This window comes from Pelobates fuscus, chromosome 1, assembly GCF_036172605.1.
Source record: "Pelobates fuscus isolate aPelFus1 chromosome 1, aPelFus1.pri, whole genome shotgun sequence".
Taxonomy (NCBI): Eukaryota; Metazoa; Chordata; class Amphibia; order Anura; family Pelobatidae; genus Pelobates; species Pelobates fuscus.
The window spans coordinates 147,051,033-147,069,876 of record NC_086317.1 but is presented as its reverse complement, the minus strand read 5'-3'; the positions used below and the strand labels follow the sequence as shown (position 1 = coordinate 147,069,876).

Below are 18,844 nucleotides of genomic sequence, written 5' to 3'. Positions count from 1 at the left end.
TGCACCCCTCTTCCACAAAGTGGTAGCGGCGTTATCAGTAGTTGCATGCTGGGGAAAGCAGTCTGAAGTAGTTAGGCCACAATTTCTGCAGGTCCTGTTCAGCCCGCGGTTGATCCGCTATATTTGTGTGGTGATGGGCCGGGGAGAGCGGGGCCGAGCCTTTCCCACACGTGAAACTGCCAGGGCACTGTTCTCCCTGTCCGTGGAGTAGGCTCACACGTGGAGGTAGGCCGCGGTCATCGACATTCATGTCTGGTTCGAAAAACGACCATGTCCCTGCTCCGGGAATTCCCCTCAACCTTGCATTTTCGCCCTCGGGTTTGGAGATAGTTGCTTCGGCGATTTATGTTCCTTTTGGGGGCCTGGAGCCGGAGCTGAATGTGTTAGCGTTTGGTCAGCTCGGCGGCCCGGCCCCCCCACCCAGTAGTTACTTTTTTACATCTCTCCCTGCAGCCTGCAGCCAGTGGAATCGTCCGGCTCTCCTGATGATGTTAGGAGGAGGGGGTGTGACTTCCTCTGCTCTTCTCCCAGGACCCCTAACTAAGCTTTTTAATTACTTTAAAGACTCTGGGACCATCCCAGCTGAAATGTCACTAGCCCATATTATTACACTCCCGAAACCCGGTAAGCCTCCTGCGGAATGTGCCAATTTGAGACTCATCTCCTTTTTAAACGCTGATACAAAAATTTATGAATTAATGAATTGCTATGCGCCTAAAACCAATGCTGATTAGGATGGTTTCCCCGGAAGAAGCGGGGTTTGTTCCCTCAAGACAACCTGGACACAATAATCACTTTTTGAATTTAATTAACTGGCCCCAAACTAGTGAACAGCAGGGCTTATTATTAGCCTTAGATGCCGAGAAGGCATTTGATCGATTGAACTGGTTATACATGCAAGAGGTATTAGTGAAGATGGGTTTTCCCCTCCCCTTTTTGGACAGTATCCTAGCCTTATATTCTCATCCCTCTGCGAAATTATTCAATTCGGGTTTTCTGTCAAGCCTATTCCATAAAACTAAAGGAACTAGACAGGGACGCCCTCTTTCCCCATTGATCTTTACTTTGTGCCTGGAACCCCTAGTACGACACATTACAAAACATAATACCTGGAGGCCTCCATACACCAACAGGAGAAATGAAAGTGGCATTGTTTATAACAGACCCTGACTTATCGCTTCCACACCTTCCACACCTACACTGCTAAATAGTTATGGACAGGTTTCATACTATGAAAACAATTCGCAAAAATCCCAAGCATTACCCCTACAAGTGCCAACACATGCCTTAATAAGACTAAAATCAGTTTACCCGTTTGACTGGTGTGGTCACGGCACAGCTGGAGCCCTGCAAACAGCAAGGTGTGGCTGCCCATTTAAGAGACCTGGCTGGGTTTGAACACACATTTCCAGCATCCCAGTCAGGTTATCTGCCTTGCTGTCCACCAGGGGGCTTCAGTATCTGTCTGCATTATTCTGCTTCCTGACCCCTTGCCTGGATTAAGCAGTGCTGACTCATCTGCAGCCCTTTTTTCAATTAGGATCAGCTGCATCTAATTAGCAGGCTGTAAAAGCCAGCCCTGCCTGAAACCTAGTATCTGGTCATTTTGCCTTTTTGGTGTTTCCTGACGGATCTTTGCTACGTTACTGACTGATTTCCTGGACTCTGACCTCTGCCTGCTTTACCGACTTCGTTACTCCGCTGCCAGCCCTGACTTCTGCTTCTCGTCTGACCCTGCCTTTGGATTTCCCCTTAATCTGTACTGCACTGGTTTTTGCCTCCTTCCTGTGCCATCTCCTGCAACTGGGCTCCAACTCCTGGTAAACTGTTACATAAGTCCCCAGGTGACTGTTACAGGCGTACAACATCAATAGTGTATCTGGGTATAATACTTTCTAGGACACGAAATCTGATAGTAAAAGAAAACCATATTCCACTTACGGTATATACAAATTGGAAACACAACTTAAATCATGGGAGGATAAAAGAGCATCATGGTTAGGACGCATAAACACTATGGAAATGATGATACTGGGGGCGGGGCCTGACACTCATGGCGATCAGACGTGCCTTGCTTGGGCTCCTCGCCTGGACACGACTTTAGCCTGGATTCTGGCCACATTTCGCCTCCAAAATGCACCCAGTGAACACATACCGGAGCTACAACGTGGCAGGCTCGAGTGGCAGCGGCTGGGGGCTGAGTTTGAGGTAGAAAGAACCGGAGGGGACGGTGCGGCCTAGTCGACCCGTGGAGCGGGAGGGACGGCCGCTCTCCCAATCTAGCGGGTCCTAGGCTGGTGCTGAAGCCTCCAAGAGCCCTACAAGGACCTGCACCTGGAGGGCACCCAGTGACACCACTCCTATGCCCCAACTCAACACCGCGGCAGATCACACCATGGTATGGGGCACCACAGGTACCGTACCCATACTCACCCAACAACAAAGAGAAATGATGGGAACGGACCTCAATTGCTGCACTCAGCAGCGGGACTTTGGGTCTCTGTAGCCATGATAGGTATCGCACAGGGACTATTCCCACGCACAGGAAATGCAAATGGTCGGAGCTGGCAGTGACCCAAGCCTGTATGTCACTATTAAGGCACACACAGTTTACATATACCTTAGATAACCCCACCTGGTGTCGCGGTGGCTGCAGACATTGACACGCACACACCCTCTCTGATAGAGCTAAAGTTAAGGCTAATGTTCAGGATAATGTTAATGCTTAAAGGACCACTCTAGTGCCAGGAAAGCATACTCGTTTTCCTGGCACTAGAGTGCCCTGAGGGTGCCCCCACCCTCAGGGACCCCCTCCCGCCCGGCTCTGGAAAGGGGAAAAGGGGTAAAACTTACCTTTTTCCAGCGCTGGGCGGGGAGCTCTCCTCCTCCTCTCCGCCTCCGTTCCTCCCCGTCGGCTGAATGCGCACGCGCGGCAAGAGCTGCGCGCGCATTCAGCCGGTCACATAGGAAAGCATTCATAATGCTTTCCTATGGACGCTTGCGTGCTCTCACTGTGATTTTCACAGTGAGAATCACGCAAGCGCCTCTAGCGGCTGTCAATGAGACAGCCACTAGAGGAAATAGGGGAAGGCTTAACTAATTGATAAACATAGCAGTTTCTCTGAAACTGCTATGTTTATAAAACAATTAGTTAACCCTAGCTGGACCTGGCACCCAGACCACTTAATTAAGCTGAAGTGGTCTGGGTGCCTAGAGTGGTCCTTTAAGCTAATGTTCAATGTGAATGCCACTTTGGTGCTGATTTCTTGCATTAAGATGCCGATGGCGCACTATGCCTGGTGGAAACTTACTCTAATAAGCTTTTAACCCTCAAATTATATGCCATAGTCAGTCGGAAAATCACACTGTGTACCTAATGAATAGTCACTTATAACTGCTAAGTTGATCTATAACTCGAGGAAACTTCGTTATATAAAATTTCAAAATGTGCTATGTTCTAACTTGCCACGCAGATAAGGCAGATACTGCTGTTGTGACTTTACCTGCTCCATTGTATGTTTCTTGCCATGCACAGTAAAATAAAGAATAATTAAAAAAAAAAATGATGATACTACCACATATCTTATATCTCTTTCGAACGCTTACCATCGCCTTATCAAATAAACTCTCGAAGAAATTCCAAATGGTTATTAAAGCACATATTTGGAAAAGGAAACCGCCGCTTATAGTGCAAAATCTACTTTGGTGACCTCATACGAAAGGTGGCTTAAGTATACTGAACATATACCTATATTATAAGGCTTCGATACCCAAACAAGGTATGTCAATACTAGAAAGAACTTCACCCCCAATATGGCTAGCATTAGAAAATGCGTGCATGACATGTGGTACAGTAGAACAGGCTCTCTGGGTTGGTTTTGTTAGACCCGAACAGTACCGCAAGATGATGCCCCCTACAAAATTATTATTATGCACATGGGGACAGTTGATATTCAAACTTAAAATAGATAAAACTCTATTATATGAGGCACCAATCCAGACTATCGCTTCTCTTACAATAGGCATGTGTTTAGATCCCTGGATAAAGCAGGGGATATTAACAGTTGGCTCCTTGTACAATCAGGCAGGCATTAAACCATTTCCCGTATGTTTTAGTTTTTCTGTGTGATTTTGAAGTGTGTGTGTGTGTGTGTTTATGGGTATGTGTGTCAGTTTGTGTCGGAATGACAGTGAGTGGGTCAGTGTGTGTATCAAAGAAAGTGTATGTGTGTTTGTAGGGTAGCAATATTTGATTAAACAATGTATACATTAATTTTTGAGTAGTATGAATTTATGCTATGAAATATATATATATATATTTATTATATTAATAGTTACATGTGTATATATTTGTGAAAATTAGTTTAACAAAAAGCTCTGTCAATGTCCAGGACTCTAGGCAAGGGCCATCAATCTTTGTAGCATATTATTTTGTCTCAGGAAAAGTAGAATGGGCTACTACTTTAGTCCCTTGGACAAGTAGATTTAAAAAAAATAATAATTTCACACTCCTGAATTAGGTATTTATCGCTAACAATGATTGCACTAGCAATTAATGTGATGTTAATTTACTGCTTACTGAATAGACACCAAATGCTTTTTAACATGGATATTTACTAAAACTTTATATGATCAGGAGCCTTTTGCAGAAATACTTGGAAAACTTTGTGATATAAGAGAACGTTGAAAAAGAGCATGATCAGCAAACATAGTCCCAAATGATTACTTATAGAAAATAAATCATTTCACAGTTAATTGGCACCCACAGAGCAAAACTCTTCATACTACTGTAATAAAGTGTATTTCACACAGGTGCAACATTGCATATTTTGTTTTGTTTTATTAACCCTTTTAATGTTCTTTTTTTTATTTATATTCCTCATAATCAGATGTGCAATTAGTTTTGGTCCGAATCGAAATTAATCAAAATTCATTCAAATTTATGAATTCTTTACAAACTGAAACAAAATAGAAGCTAATTGATTCCAAACTAATCAAAACAAATTACAACAGATCCATTCATTTTGATAAGGATAACCACTTAGGGATGTATCTACTAAGGAACTGAAACAGCAAAACTAAGAAAAGTTTTTTTTTTTAATCTCTTTCAGCTGTTTAGTAGATATTTCCCTAATTTGTTATGATTATTTGGGATTGCCATAACCAACAGTATCAAATTAAGGGCTTATCTACTAAGCAAGTGAAACAAATTTAGAAAACAGACCTTCTCTTAATTATGCACTTTCAACTGTTAGTAGACATCTCCTCAATTTGGCATCCTTAATACTAAATTAGGTCGCTGATTAGCAAACACAAACTAAAGCACTGCGCTTACAGCTTCTACAGCAACCCGCTTCTTAATTTCGTATTCTTAAATATGGCAATCTCAAATAAAGATAGCAAAATCGACAAAAATGTGTCAGATCAAACTTAGGAAGAAAAGCATGTTTATTAATTTTGATCTTTCATTAGTAGGTAGCTTCCTAAAATTGGTAACCTAATGTGGGATTACCATTTTTAAGGGTTTTAACTCAGGGAGTTGTCTGGTAACAGCACCCAAATTTGGTATCCTTTTGAATAATGGAAATTCGTTTGTCTTATGAAATGTTTCCAAATTTCATTTTTAGGTGTAAAGCTGACAAGTTATTCATTCATACTTAATTTTGAAGCAAAAGAAAAGGTTCCATAAATAACAAGGGATTTGTCTAGTTACAATTTTAAAATCTCCAAGTGCCCTAATATTGTATGTGTAATTCCAAATCTTGCCAAACATCTTCATGTGACAGTGGAATCCCAATTTTAACTACCCAGGGTTAACATGGAATATCTGCAGCTGACAATTATCAACATGTAAGAAATTCAGATGTAGAGGACAGACACCATGCCAACTGAATTTACGTAAGTGTTGCAATAAAAATCTTCTTAATCATTGGTGCCTGGGTAAGGACTGAAAAATGTTTCTGAAAAAAACTATTTTTGTGCAGCTCTATTGGTTGGACAAACACGACATATTCACTAGACCCCAGGGAACTGCTTACAATGCATTGATTAATGTAGCTGAATTGGTAATTCCAGTCAAATGGAGATTCTGTGATGCAAAGTCTCTATTTTAAGTGTTTTGCAAAATGTACTGTCACATTCATGGGTAGGATAAGCACACAGGCAAATTGGTCATGGACTGAGGGACCAGGAATTTTATGGGCAGTAAAGTAATGGTTGGGGAGTTCAACAAGCTCCCCAGCCAGCCTGTACACAGTAAGGGGTCTGCACAACATTCTGCAGGGCTCTGTTGCTAAAGTCCTTTTCCCTTGCACATCTACGGTATTTGGCTGCAGAGAAAGCCCCAGAATGGCTTTTGGTGGTTTTGAGAGTGTAAGAAAGGCTAGAGAGGTTGTGCTGGTAGGGGAGTAGATAAGGTAATCTACTGCTCTGATCATCTCAACCTGACTGTTTACAGTCTACCAGGTGCTCGGGTCAGATACATTGCTGACACAGTGGATGGATTATTGGGAGGGGTTAGGGATGACACAACTGTCATGGTCTATATTGGTACCAATGACAAAGCCGTGATGGATTGCACCTAAACAGAAGAAGGCCTGCTGTGCTGGGGGACAGGATGGATAGAAGATTAGAGGATGGATTTTAAACTAGTCGTGGGGGGGGGGAAACTACAAAATGGAGATAGGACAGAAAGAAAATGGGCTTTTGGCACAGGGATAGTGGAGATGGGAAGAGGAGAAAGATCAGAACAGAGGAGGTATGTAATAGTAATAAAAAATAAAAAGAGACTCATGATACTATTAAATGAATGCTTACTAATGCAAGGAGCAAAAATAACAAATTGGGGTACTAGAGGCAATAGCATATATTGGCCCTCAGGCGGTCAAGGTCCTAATTTTGCTTGGGGGCCCAGGCTACTGTCAGTCCATCAATGTTCACCCTGTATACATATTATACTTGAAGTATTGGTACTAAGATACTTTTCTAATTGAAAAGTGAGCCTCCACACTAATGCCATATACATTATTTGTATTCTGGACAAAATAGCTTATCTAGCATGAAAATAACTCTTAGCTATGTGTTAAACACTAACCTTTTGCGCTCGTCTTTTATCCATCCGCTGGTTCTGGTGGTAGATACGGCTGAAGTTTGACACAATGACAGGAACTGGCAGGGCTATGACAAGTACCCCGCTCAGAGAGCAGATGGAACCAAAGATTTTTCCTGCAATAGTCTTGGGTACCATGTCTCCATATCTGGCAGAGACAAAAAAGAAGCAAGGCCTAGATTCAGTATCGAAAGTGCACAAAATGAGAGGGTCTTCCATATACCTTTCATGTAGTTAAGATTCATCAACAAAAGCAACTTCTGGAAGATTAATTTAATGACCAACTCAACCTTTCCTCCTTCTGAGGTTAATACAGGGAGTACCATTATTTTTATACTTTTAACAATAAAGAATAAAGAGAAAGCACAAGAATTAACACTTGGTAGATATTAATAAATATTACATATATATATATATAGTATCTATACTGTATACCTATATAGCTGCTAAAACAGAACAATCCTCCCAAATGGATCTCAACATTAGCATTTAAAAAAATCATACTATCTAATCCCTTCAAATGGGATAATAATAGGTAGTAGTGAAAATGATGGTCAATGATGGTCAATTTGCAAGTAAACTTGACAAAGCCCACTGTAATGGGCGAAACATGTTGAATGAGCAGGCCGGTGGCATATCAAGCTAATAGAGGGATTTTTCTGGCTTGCGTCTTGCCGATACTGTTGCACATATTCTGGATACCTCGCTGGTGGACAGCCCGGTTCTAAGGAGAAAAAGCGGGCACACAGAGTTACAACTTTAGAAGGACAAAGTAACTAATCGCACCTTGGATACAGTGTTCCTTTCTCTATGAATTACACTAGCAATTACAGATTTTTTTTGTTCAAGCAATTGGTTCCTTTTTAATTGCATACTGTATGCTGATATTTATAACCAATTTGTGCATAGTGTACGCTGATTTTTTTTGTATGTTGGGGCTTAACTGACTAAATGGTGAAAAGCTCTATAACACCATAATAGTTAAACTTTATTATTTTTGTACGATTTTTGTATTAACCTATTGAATTTTATTTTCCCTACTAATAGGTTTATTTTATTTGCATATTGAACATCATTTTCACTACTAATAGACCTATTATTATGCCAAATGTAAGGAGTAGATGGTATGATTTTTTAAGCACTTACGTATTGTATTCTTAATTTTTCTTACTTTTGACATTTAGTGTTAGTTTGCAACATTTGATTTGGAAATACACAAATAAATCATTCCTATGACAATAGATTTATAAAGACATTAAAGATAAGGCACGTTTACAGTGAGTGGGAAGCATAATATTTTAATATTTTCAGATATGGAGAGTGCCCCTAGTAGTGATGATATCAGTAGTAAGTCAGAACTACTCATGAAAAAGTTACCACAGTCTTTTATCCCCCTGAGGTTAATAGCACAAGTACAAGTGACCTGGGAAATCATAATATTTATACCCCAGAACAAATTTCAAAATTAAGAAAACCTTAATGCATCCTTTTCCATAAAACTCTTTAATATAATTTATTTAGTCATACATTGCAACTCTGAAAAGATGCAGACATTTTACTTTTATAATGTCACTTTTGCTTATTTTAAAGGTGACAGGAGTACCGATAACATCCCATAGCACAACCAATAGTGAGATTGGCAAAAAAAACAAAAATCTCAAACTGTACAAAAAAATAGATGTTTTTAGTCAATAATAATGATGATGATATGATGTTGATTATAATAATAATAATAATAATAATAATAATAATAATAAAAAAGCATGAAATGTACATTTAACGTTTAGCCAGTTTTTAAATAGTCCTGGAGTGTACATTTTGCTAGGTATTTATCGCTATCAAGATCTTTTGGTGTTAAGTCGCATTTCTTATTTTTAAATAAAGTTGATAAGAACAAAATAATTGCCACTATAGTTATCATCTTCTGTGCACCTTCCTCAAACATATGGGAGAATGAAATACTAAAATGAAAGGTATACTAGGGGTTATCTGTATAACCTGTACAAAAAAATAGTTTTCATAAAATTTCATAAAACAAAATTGGTTATGGTTTTGCATATACCAGTACAACTGATTTAACATTTGGTAGATATCATGTACAAAATATGTATTTGCATTTTCCCATTTTTAAAGATGTTAAAATATTTATACCTTCGATAATTTAAAAAAAACGAATTTTTATTGAAATGTTTCATATACCCAGGACAAATATCCACATTAAAAGGGTTGTTCACTAAAAAGAGAATTCAAAGTTAATTCAAGTGAATTTCAAATCTAAGGTCTGAGTAGCCAAAATTACAGCATACCTAACTTAGCTATTTTTCCAGTTTTACTATTTTGACCTTAAATTTTAAATTCACCTTGAATTCTCACTTTAGTGAATAACCCCGTAATATATATATATATATATATATATATATATATATATATATATATATGTGTGTATATTGCTAGTAATTTACCACAAAGTGCATTTCATACCAAGTAGACTAAAGATTTATCTAAGATAAACTCATTAATTTCTAATAGACTCTATGAATTGCTTTATCTTTTGTTTCTCAGCAATATCTCTCTTTCTTATTTTTTTTATGTGAGAGTTATTCATTAAGGCAGACAATGTCATCAATTCAAGTTTTAGGTAAAAAACAAAAAATAAAAACAAACACACTGGCAAACATTCTCCAAATCAGCCATGTTGGCAGTTTGCCCATATTGGCCTAAAATTTAAATTACCTTTTGTACTCACTTTAAATCCTGTTTAATTACACATTTCCTTAAATCCTGTTTAATTACACATTTCCTTTTGGCTAACCAGAGGTTAAAGAATGGTTACATGCTTATTAATAATAGGCATTGGCATAGGTTTTACTTGTACTAGGTCAGATAAGGTATTTTACTGTGAGCTACAATATGCATTAACATAGTCAAAGTAATCTAGGTACTTTGAATGAACACTATAGGGTAAGGAACACAAACATGTATTCATAACCCTATGGTGTTAAAAACATTATTTAGCCACCCTAGCCCTCCCTTGTCCCCCTAAATATAATAAAATCTTACCTTTATTCCAGTCTGCTGGTGCTGGTGCTGCTTCCTTGGCTGACATCATCAGAAGTGATGAACTTTAATCACAATGCTTTCCAGGATGACGCAAACCAGGGGCGGAGCTAAACAACGACCTGGCCTGTCAGCATCTCCTCATAGAATCAATGCATTTCTATAAGGAAGGTGGAGGTGTCCCTAGGTTTTAATGTAAACACTGCGTTGTCTCTAAAAAAGATAGTGTTTACAGCAAAAAGCCTGCAGGGACTGACTATACTTAACAGAACAACTACATTAAGCTGTAGTTGTTCTGGTGACTATAGTGTCGGGACTATAGTATCCCTTTAAGAAGGCAATATTACTGCAATAATTCAGTCTCTTTGTGCCCCATTCTCCTGAAAGAATTGAATTATTATGTAGAATAGTAAGGAGAGCAAAGTTCTAAGTTAAGTCTTCAACTCTAAATCTGACCAATGGTATACTATAAATATAATGCCTTGGATTATATGGCACTAGGCATGCCCTGCCCTCATTGTTGTATATTATTTAATACAATGTTATTACGTCTACTTGCTCAAAAATGAAAAACTTGCTAAAATATTGCATTGGTCATTCAATGAGTCTCTTTCACTAATCACAGCTTGTAAACTCTGTGTGAACTTTAGCTACCCTCAGAAATTAAATGTATATCTGTAACTGCCCTAAACCTGACAGAACTCCGATGATTCAAACCTAAGCCTCTCAGAATCTTCTCCTCGTGCTCAAAAGCTTTAATTAAAAAAGACAATGCCTCAAGCTGAATAATATTATGTATGCTAATCCTTCTAAGAAGGAGGCAAAATCGATGTCAGAAAGGTTAAATTGGGCTTAGTTTGAAATTTATGAACTATTAAATCTTTATATTCTGTAAGTCAACAGAAATTCATTTCTGACATTTAAAACAGTTACTCGGTACGCGAAACGCATCAACAAGAAGGCAGAATCTGGTCAAGGCAGAAAGCTCAGAGGGTTTATATAGATATATCGAATGTCACAAGTTCAAATCCATGAGAGTACACTCAGATTTTAATCTTCACAAGGTTGATGAAATGAGAACAAAATCTGTTTTATAATAGAAACATTATGTGACTTACCACATAGCAGTTTGTTGCCTCTACTGCCGGGCAAATTGATGATTATTAAGATATAGACTGAAAATGAAAAGTGCTGAAAACCAGACATTCTGTGGATATCAAAGTGCTCACTGGATGTATTGTCTATTCAATATACATATAGTTTTCTAAAGCCAGATATTGCAAACCATATACTAAATGATGCCTTGTCCCAAAATGAATAATACGGCCTAACGTCACCCCCAAAAATTTAGTGCGTATTAATGTTCTACGGAATTATGTGAATCAAAAATACTTATTAGTTGTATGTATTACAACCATATAACCATAATCTTAATAAATGCAATGTCAATGGACATCTATGAAGTTTTTAAGTTCCCTATTTAATCTATCAATCCATCTGCCCAGTCATCTACACAGCTTAGATGGATGATATCAAAGATACAGATTGGAAGCTATTCATACAACGTATTCTCTATAAGGCTTACTTATCAAACTTATTTATCTGAAAAAATGAAAGATAGAGTACCTAGTAAAATATACCAGCCTGAAATCAGTCTTATTTTTTTTAATTTTGGCACATGTCGTCAAATATTATTTAACATAGAAATGGATATTTAGCTTATAGCAAGTTTCTAGGTAAAATCATAAGGTTCTTATATCCCAAATCAAGGCTACTCATTACTTTCAATAAACTGTACTTTCAATAAACACTGAACTATATAAAGAGCTTTAAAAAAAAAAAAAAATACATAGTGATTTGGATTATCAATAACTACACAATAATGATTGCAAAAACAAATTAGACTTTAAAAAAAAAATTAAAAATGTAGACACCCCAATAAAGGCCTACGTTGCCTATAAAAGTCTTCCCATGATCGTAGCAAGCACAGTACTGACAGCTTCTCCATATGTGAAGACGTTAGTATAAAATAAAATTGTTCAGGGATCACCCATTGCATTTTCGAATAGAAGATGCATTGGTGCAGAAGATCAAAAGTGACATTGTCAATTAAGCAGTGATGATGTTGCTATCCGAGGAGCAAACATGAGCTAAGAGGCAAAGTGAATATTATTTACAGACCTTTGATCTGCACGTTAGCTTTTAGACCCATATATGACCTCTTGCCAAGTGCTCAGATTAAAAAAAAATAACTCTTGCCCTGAAAGGGCAATATGCTGCAGCTTCAGCAGAAGAAAAAAAAAGTTATTTACGGTATTTGTAGAATGTTTTACCAGGAGGAATACACAGAGATTTACCGTTTTCGAGTACATCTTTCAGAGAATGAATGACATATGATGCAGTTGCAAGTTATACGTTAGAACAGGAATAGGCAACCTTCGGCTCTGCAGATGTTTTGGACTACACCTCCCATGATGCTTTGCCAGCATTATGTGTGTACGAGCATTATGGTGGATGTAGTCCACAACATCTGGAGAGCCGAAGGCTGCTTATCCCTGCGTTAGAATATACATTATGCACACATTCATGATCGTTAGAGATTTGATTTATAAGGATTAAACACCTGACGTTAGAGATTGGCATGATAGGGCACTCTAGGTATAACTGTAGTTGGTTGGTAAAACTAAACAATGACGGGAGCTGTCTGAATAGTAAGAAGGTCAGAGGAAATGTCTATTGCTGTTACAAGACCATCGGGCGCAGAAGAGGTTTAATCACTAAATGGGAATTATTGCAATTCAAAATTCAAATGGAAAAATCAGGCAAACTTAGCTGATTTGGAGACATTTTCCAACTCTGCTATAGTAACAGCTTGATTGCTTTAGTCTAAATTTTGCCATTTGGATTTCAATTCGCCACAATTGAGAATTTTAGTGGGTAGCCCTGAAAGTGTTAATATACCTGTTGATGAGCCAGGCTGTTGCTCTAGGCTTTCTGTTCATGTCAAATAATTTGTGCATAAAAGTTTAGATGTGACAAAGCTTCTAAAAACTCTTTGCAGACACTGCGCATATTTATGCTCAGTGTATATGACAGCCAGGCTAATGTAATCTCCCCCTATTAAACTGAGCCTCTGTCTGTGCATCATGCAAATGGCTTCACACGGACTCTGATACTGTGCTGTCACTTTTCATCTGCAGCTCATCAGGCCAAGAAGCCGAGAGATGGAAGCAAGCGATTCTACGACAGGTAAAAATCATTCAGCTCCTGCTGCATCTCGCAAGCAACAAACAGAGATAAGAAACCTCTGCTCAACATTTAACTTAATATTTAACACTAGAATATTTATTTGATATTCTTTCATCTTTATTTGCTGACCTGTGGCCGTGCCAGCTGGGCAGACGTTGGAAAGAAGACACTATCAATTTGTATTTTTGTATTTTTTTTTTTAATAGAACAATAAAGGAAGCATTAGGAAAGAAAGCACTTATCCAAAAAGTGTCTGATGACTGTGGAAAACATTCTAGAAATCACAACACAGTGAATGCATTCAAGCATGTCAGTGTTACCAACCTCTCTTGAAAAGCTGCACAGATATTTAAAATTCTTGTTTAGCCATAATTACTAGCTTCCCAGTGTTCAAATATTAAAATGGCACAATTATTTGTGGGGGGGGAGGGGGGGGGGAGACCTCAGCGTTGTTTTAACTCTTTACCATCTCCCTTCATGGTGCGATCCAATTAGAAAGAGGGAAGGGAATTATAGATACTTGTTAGGGGAACTTTGGTGACCCCATCTATTAATGTCAGGCCTTCCAACCAGGGATGTATTTAGCCCAAGGCAAACTAGGCCTTGGGTGGCACTATTTAGAGGGCGGCATTTTTTTTTGCCCACCGAGGCGTTCCCTGTGATTCCCCTGTCTTGGGGGAGGGCCAAGAGCTGACCTGTTGGCCAGCTAATAGAGACCTCCACCCCCTCCCTCCCTCTGGTGGGCGGCTGGCTGGCTTGCCATCCAAGGTAGCTGTGAGCTCTCTGCTCTGCTCGCGCGCCGCATACTGATGCAGTGGGAGACGGAATATGCCATAATTCCGTCTCCCAGCATCAGTAGACAGCCCGCACGGCGTGAGGGAGCATAGAGATCACAGCTCCGTCGCAGTCTCAGTTGGTAAACCAGCCAGCCTCACAGCAGCCCCACTGGACCCCAGGGAGAGATCCACGCCAGCTCTCCAGGTAGGGGGAAATTTCCCGGTGGGCCGCGGCACCTGGGGGGCTGGAGAGAGACAGGGAGCCCTGCTCTCTATATTTTAATAAAATCGGTCCGGCGGCAAACCCTAAGGTGATTACTCACCTTGCGGCCGGCGGTCCCATCTCCTGTGCTGACAGCTATGCTGCTGTCAGTATCAGTGAGTGTGCCGGGCGGCCTCCTAACTGGTCCAGCAGCACACTCACTGATACTGACAGCAGCATAGCTGTCAGCACAGGAGGACTGAGGGAGGGGGCGGAGCTAACTACCATGCTCCCTCGCGGTTCCCATGATTCCCAGCATCTACATATCATAGAGTAATGATTACTCTATGATGTGTAGATGCTGGGAATTATGGGAACCGCAAGGGAGCATGGTCATTAGCTCTGCCCCCTCCCGCAGTTCTCCTGTAACAGCAGGTACACAGAAAAATAGGGGAAGGGGAATGGGACAAAAAGAGGGGGAGGGGACAAAAAGAGGGGAAGGGGACAAAAAGAATGGAAGGGGACAAAAAGAGGGGAAGGGAAGGGGACAAAAAGAGGGGAAGGGGACAAAAAGAGGGGAAGGGGACAAAAAGAAGGGAAGGGGACAAAAAGAGGGGAAGGGAAGGGGACAAAAAGAGGGGAAGGGAAAGGGACAAAAAGAGGGGAAGGGGGGACAAAAAGAGGGGAAGGTGACAAATAGAGAGGAAGGGAAGGGGGCAAAAAGAGGGGAAAGGAAGGGGACAAAAAGAGGGGAAGGGGACAAAAAGAAGGAAAGGGGAAAAAAGAGGGGAAGGGGAAAAAAGAGTGGAAGGGAAGGGGACAAAAAGAGGGGAAGGCGGGGACAAAACGAGGGGAAGGGAAGGGGACCAATAGAGGGGAAGTGAAGGGGACAAATAGAGGGGAAGGGGACAAAAAGAGGGGAAGGGAAGGGGACAAAAAGAGGGGAGGGGGGACAAATAGAGGGGTAATAGAAACACAGGGAAGGGGGGACACAGAGACTGAGGGGTAATAGAGATACATAGGGAAAGGAGGGACACATAGACAGATAGGGTAATAGAGGGGATGGGGGGGACAAAGATAGGGGTAATAGAGAGACACCAGGGAAGGGGGGGGGGGCAAAGAGACAGAGGGGTAATAGAGAGACACAGGGGATGGAGGTACAAAGAGACAGAGGGGTAAGAGAGAGACACAGGGAGGAGATGGGGAAGAGAGACACAGGGAGTAGAGGGGAGAAAGAGACACAGAAGGTTTGTTGGCTGGGGCTAAGAACAACACAAAAGGGGCTGGGGGAAAGAGAAATACAGAGGCTGGGGAAGGGTAAAAAGAAAAACACAGGGACTGGGATGAAGTAAAAGGTGCATAAGGGTCGCTGTAAGAGAAAAAAAGGAGACAATTGGATACAAGATACACTAAACGAGGTAAAGGTAATAGACGTAAATTGATGTGATCCTGACAGTAATACACACACACAAACACATATATATATATATTTTGATGTGTGTATTAGTAACATATAATTATGCCTATAATATTTAGTGTGACACTACTTATTTTAGTTATGGTAAAACTGAATCCCCATATTTGTTCGCTAATATAGGTGATTTAAAGTAGCCTTATAAAATGTAAAACTGTATTTTTATGTCTGCGCTGTTCCTTAATCTGGATTCTAAATACATTTTGGTCTCTATGGCAGGACCATTCCTGTAAAATGCATGTTCCGGGTGTACCCCCAATTCCCTTTCTGTCTTAACTCCTTATTTTAATGTCTTGTCTCAAAGTCCCAATTTTGTTCCCTCACCCAGGGACAAAAGGGATTTGTTTCCAGGCAGCACAGCGCTTGCGCATTATTAGACACACTCACTGTGTGCAGCTGGCATTAGGACCATGCAGAGAGCTGTAGTAGCGCTCTCTGTATGGTCTTCTGGGTGGGGGGCTGACTGGAGAGGTTGTCTATAAGCCTGGCTTCATTACCCAAGACTGGCATGCCCCACCAGTGGGTGGGCCCACATAATTTCAGACGGGCCTGCAAAGTATGGTCGTCAGCAATAACGCAAGTTGTGTCACTGGCCATGCCACCCATGGACCACCCACCCCATTCCAATCTCATAACTCCCAATGGAGGTGAAGTAAAACATTCAACATCATATTCAGTTACTGGCAAAAGTAACTGCCAGGATTCAGACTCTTGGTTAAGCCTCCGAAGAAGGTGCAGATAGAGGCGCCGAAACACGTGTCAGGCAGGCAGGTAGGTTATCCGGTGCCGTTTCTCTCGGCAAAGATTCAGTTAGAAATTTAGGGTGTTTTTCACGAGTGATACTGGAAAGCTTGATTACGAGATAGTCACCTCAGAGGCAGCAAGAGGGAAAGGACGTATGGGGTTGGGGTGGGGAACTCTGCACAGCACAGTTGATTCTCTCTCTCCCACAGTTCTGATCCCTAAGCCACTGGAGGATAGGCTCTGATTACCAGATCACGGTCACAGCAACATTGTATATATCCTGGACAGTGAGTTATCACATCATTTAAACACCCAATTCTGTTATTCTCTATTGCTTTGCTTGAGGCAAAGTTTTAGTTAGCAATGAAGGGTTGTCTTCACGAGATATACTAGCAGTCTGGATTGTGAGACAGTCACCCCCAAGGCAGCAAGGTTGAAGGGACGCAGGGGGTTGAGGTGGGGAACTCTGTTCAGCACAGTTTGATTCTCTCTCTCCCACAGGTCCGTTCCCCTGGCCATTGGAGGTTAGGCTCTAACAACCAGATCACTGTCTCAGCTACACTGTATCTACTTTGGACAGTGTGTTATTACTTAGTATACATATCTCGTTTTGCTACTCCCATTGCTACAGCCCTCTCCTGAGTACGCAGGCCATTTGCTACTCCATATACCCACATTGACCCCGGTTAGGTGGGTTCGATTTTTTTGGGTACTGACTGGAGGGTGCTACATAATTTCACTGAATCTGAATTACTAGTGCACTTGAGAATTATTTTTTCACGTTGGGGGGATCATTGAAGTGTCCTCCAGGGAACTCAATTTGGGTACACTCCACCCCATCTAACGTGTGTGTGTTATTTTTCTCTAGTATAACCTCCCAGATATTTGTTTTATTTTTTCTTTTTGTTTATCGCTCATTTGCGATCTTATCATAGGTTACTATACCTTTTTATACAGAATTTATTAAAGGTTACGCTTTACCCTCTGTACATATGCATAGATCCCCACAAGGGGGCGCCCAATTTTTTCTGACCCACCAGGTCTGCTTCTCTAATTTTTCATACAATTGTGTAAGGGTTACCCCCTATTCTGGCCGCCCCCGGACACACATGAGGTCTTTTCCCCTTGCTGGGAATCGAACTCATTTCTTTCTTACAGGATTCAGACTCACATAACTATTTTTGTGCTTGTATGAAAGTATAAACTAGAGATCTATCTAACAGCAAATTAGGTTAGGATGGGAAATTTCGTCCATCCAGAATTACCTTAATAAATCTATGATCCCCAGGGGACTCAGAATACAGGTTATGCCTAGCATGCAGATGGAGGACACTACACTTCTAAAGGAATGGGAAGAAGCGGCTAACTTATGCTCCCGTACCTTTATGAACATCATCTGTAAATTTGAGAGTCAAAGACTAGAACAGATTAATACCAATGTTAAAGAAGCAGTTGAGGCTGTACAAAATCATAAGGATGACCCATCCTTTGACTCACAAGAACTGAAACTCCAGCATAACCTAAACAAATATAAGGATACCATTAAAAATCGTAAACATAAAAAATTCATCAGGGACAACTTGGACTATAAAAACGGGAGGGTGTACAGGAAGTTCAATAGAAAAGTTGTTCGCACAGACTCTGACCAATACTCGACTTCGGAGTACGAAACCTCCGACACGGACACAGATAGTTCAAATACTAGTTCAGTACCCCCCAATACCACCCAAACGAGAGGCATTTTGAAAAAAGGGGTGGCTTTTTTAGGCCAAAACCCCCGAGAGGGGGAACCCCAATCACAATACAGGCAAACACGTTACAGGGGGAGGGCACGCAAACGGTATTAAAATCTAATAACAAAGTCATCAATCTCTCTGATAAAACACTCACTGAATCCCAGATCCAGATTCTTGCAAGAGGTTTATCCTTCGTCCCTGTCCCCGCATTCAATAAATTTGAGTGGATAAAGGACATTCACCTCTTTGGGCGACGTTTGGCCCTTCACAAATTCTTTCTCATAGAGAAAGAGAAACGAGCTAAGGATCTTGGTTTTAGTATGAAAGAATACCAGTGCCTGAATGACCTGGTGTCCCTACTCGATGAGAATGATGGCCCCGAGATGCTTCCCTACACCGATTTACGAACCAAAAGTAGGTTTACCCCTAATATCAAAGAGTACAGGAACATTGACATGTTCGTAGACTCCACCTGTACGATGATACAAGATCTCAGGA

At 40.6% G+C, this 18,844-nt stretch overlaps 1 protein-coding gene across 2 annotated transcripts in view; it reads right to left on the bottom strand.

The window, feature by feature from the left end:
• The window catches only part of KCND3 (potassium voltage-gated channel subfamily D member 3), a 430,002-nt gene that overhangs the window by 75,646 nt on the left and 335,512 nt on the right, over window positions 1-18,844 (bottom strand). For both annotated transcript variants that reach the window (XM_063450795.1, XM_063450802.1), the window contains exon 4: window positions 7,094-7,256. In XM_063450795.1, coding sequence (XP_063306865.1) covers window positions 7,094-7,256 — 163 coding nt within the window. The remainder of the gene's footprint in view (window positions 1-7,093; window positions 7,257-18,844) is intronic.